This window comes from Myotis brandtii, unplaced genomic scaffold (assembly GCF_000412655.1).
Source record: "Myotis brandtii unplaced genomic scaffold, ASM41265v1 scaffold324, whole genome shotgun sequence".
Lineage (NCBI taxonomy): Eukaryota > Metazoa > Chordata > Mammalia > Chiroptera > Vespertilionidae > Myotis > Myotis brandtii.
Window position 1 is genome coordinate 2,418,667 of NW_005362439.1, and position 6,885 is coordinate 2,425,551.

Here is a 6,885-nt window from a genome sequence, read left to right on the forward strand (position 1 = left end):
GTGGGAATCCCCACACCTGGCCTTGCGGCCAGCCAGCTGGGGCGCCAGGGGTTCGCACTTCCCCTTACAGGGATCAGTTTCCCCACTTTGAAATGACGGGGGCGGACGCTGCCCCCCTCCCGCCGCCTGCTCCTCCCCCTGCTCCTCCCCAGCTCAGATGCCTGGCGGGGCTGCACCGCGCTAGGCCAGCCCAGCCCGTGGGTCCTCGCCGAGATCTGCCAACCTCAGCGTCTCCCCCTCCCCCAGCTCTTGCACGTGGCCATCGTGTGTGCAGGACACAACACCAGCCGAGACGTCATCACTCTGGTCAAGTCCTTGCTCTTCTACAGGTACCGCCAGGTGTGGAGGGGGAGGGGCGCCCGTAGTGGAGGCGGAACGAAGCCTTGAGCCGGATTGCAAAGTTGGTGCTTCCACTTCGGAGCCGCTTGGGGTGGGGCTTGGCCCAGGCTGTTCCTCTGGGCCCTCCCAGCCTTCCTCCCCTGTCCCTCCCAAAGGAAAAACCCACTGCACCTCCACTTGGTGACCGATGCCGTGGCCAGGAACATTCTGGAGACGCTCTTTCACACATGGATGCTGCCCGCTGTCCGTGTCAGCTTCTATGACGCCAATGAGCTCAAGGCAGGAGCCCTGGCCCTTCTCCTCCTCCCCAGCCTGCCCCCCTCCCCTTCCTCCCAGGGCCTGGGGGAGGAAAGGAGAGGTTAGAGCTGCCTGGAACAGTTCCGTCACACCTACCCAAGCTCAAATCCCTCACCCCTCCCGGCGCTCACGCCTTCTTTTCCTTGTGTCACACTGAGTATGTTCTGATGCTCATGGGCTCTTCTCTGCCAGGCTCATGCCCTGCCCTTCCCACCCACAGCCCCAGGTCTCCTGGATCCCCAACAAGCATTACTCTGGCCTCTACGGGCTAATGAAGCTAGTGCTGCCCGGTGCCCTGCCTCCTGACCTGGCCCGGGTAATTGTCCTGGACACAGATGTCACCTTCGCCTCCGACATTGCAGAGCTCTGGGCACTCTTCGCTCACTTTTCTGGTGAGAGGCCTGGGACCTGCCCCAGCCAACCCCCCTCCCTGGCCTGTCCAAGCCCCGCTGTGGCCTAGCCCTGAGCCTCAAGCAGCTCCCTCATGCCCTCCCCTCCCAGACGAGCAGGTGATCGGTCTTGTGGAGAATCAGAGCGACTGGTACCTGGGCAACCTCTGGAGGAACCACAAGCCCTGGCCTGCCTTGGGCAGGGGATTTAACACAGGTGGGGATGGTGGTGGTGGTGGTGGTGGCCACTGGCCCTTGGACTCCAGGGACTGGGCAGGGCACAGAATGCTAGGAAGCCCCCAGGAAGAATAGTGCTGTAGAAAGAACACGGGGAGAAGAGCCAGAAGACAGTGCCAACCCTGGCTGTACATGCTGGATGACTTTGGCCAAGTCACTTGGGCTCTCTGTGCCTCAGTTTTCTCATCCATTAAATGGGGATTTTACCAGCCCCCGGATCACTGAATGTGAGTAGATGGTTGTGGACATGCTCTGGAAGCTGTGCAGTGACTCTCCTTCACCCCTAAGAGGATTGAGTGTTTATAGAGGTTGTCCTTGCTCCTGTCTGACAGAAAATACCAGCAAGTCAAAAAATAAACATTCCGAAGGGTCCATCATGACCCTGGCTCTGGTGGGGGTGACTTCTTCTCCCTGTGGGCAGGTGTGATCCTCCTGTGGCTGGACCGGCTGCGGCAGGCTGGCTGGGAGCAGATGTGGAAGCTGACCGCTACACAGGAGCTCCTCACCCTGCCCGCCACCTCGTTGGCCGACCAGGTCTGGGGCGGGGGAGCCCTGGGTAGGGGTGGGGCAGGCTCAGGGCCAAGGTGAGATGGCTGTTTCTGCCCAGGACATCTTCAATGCTGTAATCAAGGGGCACCCGGCACTGGTGCAGCCCCTGCCCTGTGTCTGGAATGTGCAGCTGTCTGACCACACGCTGGCTGAGCGCTGTTACTTGGAGGCGGCTGACATCAAGGTGAGTGGGGCTGAGGGGCTGAGTGGTGGTAGTGGGCCAAGGATGGGGACTCCTGCTCCCATCCCCCCACTGATACCCTCCGGGTCCCAGGCGATCCACTGGAACTCCCCGAAGAAGCTGCGTGTGAAGAACAAGCATGTGGAATTCTTCCGCAACCTCTACCTGACCTTCCTGGAGTACGATGGGAACCTGCTGCGGAGAGAGCTCTTTGGGTGCCCCAGCCCGCGCCCGCCTGAGGCCGAGCAGGTGAGAGGGAGTCGCCTTCCTTGGCCTTGGGAAGATTCTGTCCCTCTCTGCTCTGGTGGGACCAAGCTTGGTCTGGGGACTTGTCCTCCTGCCCCAGCCTGCTCCTTCTGCCCTCGACCCCCTCAGCTGCAGCAGGCCCTGGCACAACTCAACGAGGAAGATGCCTGCTTTGAGTTCCGGCAGCAGCAGCTCACTGTGCACCGTGTGCACATCACGTTCTTGCCCCATGAGGCACCGCCTCCCCGGCCCCACGATGTCACCCTTGTGGCTCAGCTCTCCATGGACCGGTGAGGATGCGGAAGGCAGCCCCAGAGAGCATGGCGTGGGCTGGGACTGGGCATTTGAGAGGCAGGTGGCATTTGGTAGAAGGAAGAGCTCTCAGGGCATGGCACTTCAGGAGTTCCCGAAGTTGGAAACACAGGATATGGTGGAAAGAGCATGGGCTTGGGGTGAGGCTTGGCCCGTGCTGTTGGGAATCACTCAGACGGCTGGGGACGCTCCTCTGTAGCTGTGGGACCATGGGCGGGTCTTAATATCTGCCCTCGGTTTTCTCATCTGTCCAATGAGAATGACCCACCTGGTGGGGTAACTGTGAAGATTAAGTAAGACCAGCTCAAAAAGTGCTTGGAAGGGGTGTCCGTAGCAGCTAACCTGGGAGGTATTCCAGCCCTCCCTGGCTGACCACCCACTTCACCCCAGGCTGCAGATGCTGGAGGCCCTGTGCAGGCACTGGCCGGGCCCCATGAGCCTGGCCTTGTATCTGACAGACGCAGAAGCCCAGCAGTTCCTGCGTTTTGTCGAGGCCTCGGAGGTGCTCTCTGCCCGGCAGGATGTGGCCTACCACGTGGTGTACCGTGAGGGTCCCCTCTACCCCATCAACCAGATTCGCAACGTGGCCTTGGCCCAGGCCCTCACGCCTTATGTTTTCCTCAGCGACATTGACTTCCTGCCTGCCTACTCCCTCTACGACTACCTCAGGTGGGTAGGGTACATGGTTGGGATCAGAACCCTAGGCGAGTGAGTCCCTGCTCCTTTCTGGGCCTCAGTGTTCTCTGTAGAATGGGGTTTGTATTAGGGCCGGGGTCACACTTTCTCTCTGGGCTGCCATAGGAGAGGCGGCGGGGGTGGGGACGCGCTGCTTCCCACAGCAGTTCCACTCATGTCTGTCTGCTAGTGGGCGTCAGGGTGAGCTAGCTTTTAAGAGTCGGGCCCCTGGCTAACGAAAGCAGGAGAATCACTGGTCCATGCTGGAGGCAGAGCCATCCCTCCTTCACGGTGCTGCCTCCTCAGGGCCTCCATTGAGCAGCTGGAGCTGGGCAGCAGACGGAAGGCAGCCCTGGTGGTGCCAGCATTCGAGACCCTGCACTACCAGTTCAGCTTCCCCACTTCCAAGGCTGAACTGCTGGCCTTGCTAGACGCTGGCTCTGTCTACACCTTCAGGTAGAAGAGGACACTGCCTGTCCCCATTGCCCACACCAGCCCCCACCACCCACAAGCTCCTAGCCTCAGCCTGGCTCCTTGTCCTGTCCCCCTTCACAGGTACCACGAGTGGCCCCGGGGTCACGCGCCCACAGACTGTGCCCGCTGGCGGGAGGCTCAGGCCCCATACCGTGTGCAATGGGCTGTGGACTATGAGCCCTATGTGGTGGTACCCCGTGACTGTCCCCGCTATGACCCCCGCTTTGTGGGCTTTGGTTGGAACAAGGTGGCCCACATCATGGAGCTGGATGCACAGGTGAGGGGGATCCTTAATGTCTCCAGCTGCAGTTTAAATACCTCTAGGCCCGGGGAGCTCACCATGTCTCAGCATGGCACACTGCCCCATTAGGCAGCACTACAGGAAGTCCCACCCTTCTGTAGAACTACAATTATCCGCCCTTTGGCCTGGCTTTGGCTCTTAGAGGCTCTTGGGTAAGCCTGCTCCCCATCCCCCAGCCTAGGCACTGACCATTGCTCTGCCCTACCCTTGCAGGAATACGAGTTCCTGGTGCTGCCAGAGGCCTTCACCATCCACCTGCCACACACCCCAAGTCTCGACATCTCCCGCTTCCGCTCCAGCACCACCTATCGAGACTGCCTGCAGGCCCTTAAGGATGAGTTCCTCCAGGACTTGTCCCGCCACTATGGGGCTGCTGCCCTCAAATACCTCACTGCCCTGCAGCAGCCTGAGGCCCCCTGACCTCCCAAGGCTGGGCCTGTGTGGCTCTCCGCTGCCCCTGGCCTTGGCTCTCACTCACTCCGTTATTTAAATTATTTAAGGTCTGTGGGAAGGGCCGCAGTGGAGCATCTGGGGTGGGGCCTGGGGCCTCCCTTTGTTCGGTCACTGGGGTCTATTCTCCCTCTGCCCCAGCTGGTTTGGGGCTGGTTCCCCCCTCCTCAACTGTACACCTCTTTTTCATAATTAATGTTTTAAAAGCTCTGTTTTATGTTCTTCTTGGTTTGGGGCATGAGGGCATCCATGAGCCCAGGGAGTGCCTGGGAGGTCCCGAGTCTTGGCCGGAGTCATAGGAGGCTGTTCGGTCGCTGGGGTCTATTCTCCCTCTGCCCCAGCTGGTTTGGGGCTGGTTCCCCCCTCCTCAACTGTACACCTCTTTTTCATAATTAATGTTTTAAAAGCTCTGTTTTATGTTCTTCTTGGTTTGGGGCATGAGGGCATCCATGAGCCCAGGGAGTGCCTGGGAGGTCCCGAGTCTTGGCCGGAGTCATAGGAGGACCTGGCCTCCCCCAGAGGCTGTGACTGGAGTGTGTGTTGCCCTCCCTCCCTGGCCCCAAACCCAACACCATGAGGCTGAGAGACTTTATTTGGCTTTATTTAGTAAAATGTTAAAATAAATAAATACAAATTGATCAGCTGCTCTGAATCCCCCCCACCCCCTCAAAACAAAAATCAAACAAACAAAAACTTTGAAGCACAAAACTCCAAATACAAGTTCTACCAAGACTGAGATCACAAAGGGTGTGGACAAAGACAGGTGGGGGCTGGCTCTTCTGCTCAGAGCGTGCTGACCTCTGGCTGCCTGTTCTGTCCTCCTGGCTGCAGCTTACCCTGGGCTGAGACCCAACGACACTGGGAGGGCAGGGGCCAAAGGCTGCGGTGCGGGACAGGGTGTCCTCGGGGTTCAAGAGGGCCTTGTGGAAAGGGCGAGCCCATGGGATTGGTGAACCCTGCTCTCCCTTGAAAAGGGCTGTTTTTAAGAGTTCCGCCCCAGTTCCAGGCAGGGTGTAACTCCCAGCTTCCTCCCCTTCACATTTGTGGGAGGGTCAGTTGTCTTCTCAGCCACCCTCCCTGCTTGGCCAGGCGCTGACACTGAGGATGGCTGTGAGTCAGGGTGAGAATGGGCCTCCTGTTTCCTGCCAACGGTGCCCAGCTGAGGGGTGGGGTGAGGCCCAGTCATGTCCACAGAGCACAGCTGCCTCTGTCCAACAGAGGCCATGGAATCGAGAACCCAGGGCCTGGAAAATGCTCCTGGGCCACCATCCATCTTACCACCCCAAGAGCCTTTTGCCCCTGGAGTGAAAGTCTCCTATGAAGCCCTTGGGAAAATAAGAAGACCACACCCTGAGAGGCAGTGAAGGGAGGAAACCACTTAGGGTGTGTTGTGTGAGTTGGGAGCGCGAGCCCAAGGAAGCTCTGCTGGCCCCAGAGAGGAAGAATAGGAGATGGCAGAGAGGCAAGTGCACTCAGACAGGTGAGCAGAAACGGTCCTCCTCATGGGAGAGGCGTGGGGGAAGCAACTGCACCCATTCATGCCACCTGCTGAGCCAAGCAGCAGCAGGGACCGGAGAGGCAGTTCCTGGAGGGAAACCGGGCATTCAGATGCTGCTGGCTGGAGGCTGCCATGGCCATTTGCAGGCCCCACATGGGCCTCCCTGTCAGGCACAACCAGCAGGTTTGCCCCAAGGGCCTAAGGAAGGAAGAAAGCAGAACTCCGGATGAGCTCAGCAGAGGGGAGACAAGACCGGGCAGGCTCCATGAAAGAAAAAGGACCTGCAGGCCACATTGGCAAGAAAGTGAGCTAAGCGGGAAGATGACAGCAACATGACCTCACTGCCTCCAGGACACAGCGCCGAACCACAGGACTGACAATGGGCCCCATGACCAAGGGCCAGGTGGGCAGCTACCTGGTCCCAGACCAGCGGGTCCCTGGCCTCTAAAGTGACTACAAAGCCAGCTGGTCTCAGAAGTATCCAGCAGCTCAGGTGTGGGGAACGAAGGGGAGGAGGGAGGAGGAGGTGGAGCCGTTCGGGTGGGGCAGTCCTGAGTGCCTGTCTCAGGTGGTCACAGGCACCCACAGGCCTGGGGGACAGAGAGGAAGGGGAGACTGGGTGACTAGGGCGTTTTCTTTGCAGTAAGGGGTGTCTTAACATTTGAGTCCAGAATGGGGGCTTGGGCAGGGTTGCGTTTTTGTACTCTATACTGGCGGACTCCCCACATGGCTCACATCTGAACCTCAGGAAGAATCTACACCCCGACCCGAGGCACAGTCAGTGGGACTGCTCACAGCAGCAGGCAAAGCACCCGCCAATTCCCAGTCCTGCCCCCACCCAATCCCCAGGCAGCTCCTTCCTGAGCGAGGCCTCTGTGATGATGGTTTCCCAGCTTCTGGGCCCAGACAAGTCGAATGGGAGGGCCCCAATTGGGGC

General features: G+C 59.3%; 2 protein-coding genes across 2 annotated transcripts in view; one reads left to right on the plus strand and one right to left on the minus strand.

The window, feature by feature from the left end:
• The window catches only part of PEX16 (peroxisomal biogenesis factor 16), a 12,083-nt gene extending 11,500 nt beyond the window's left edge, over positions 1–583 (minus strand). Inside the window, exon 1 of the mRNA XM_014543316.1 lies at positions 511–583. The gene's annotated coding sequence lies outside the window, so the exon portion shown is untranslated. The remainder of the gene's footprint in view (positions 1–510) is intronic.
• GYLTL1B (glycosyltransferase-like 1B) lies at positions 100–4,860 on the plus strand (the record flags this gene model as incomplete). The annotated part of the gene is made up of 13 exons (XM_005870860.2): positions 100–329; positions 495–618; positions 857–1,028; positions 1,138–1,242; positions 1,684–1,796; positions 1,870–1,995; positions 2,086–2,241; positions 2,368–2,528; positions 2,941–3,219; positions 3,532–3,681; positions 3,781–3,976; positions 4,214–4,555; positions 4,753–4,860. Coding segments are annotated over 12 exons (2,019 nt in total), but the record flags the coding sequence as incomplete, so codon positions are not given.
• Positions 4,861–6,885: the final 2,025 nt, after the last annotated feature.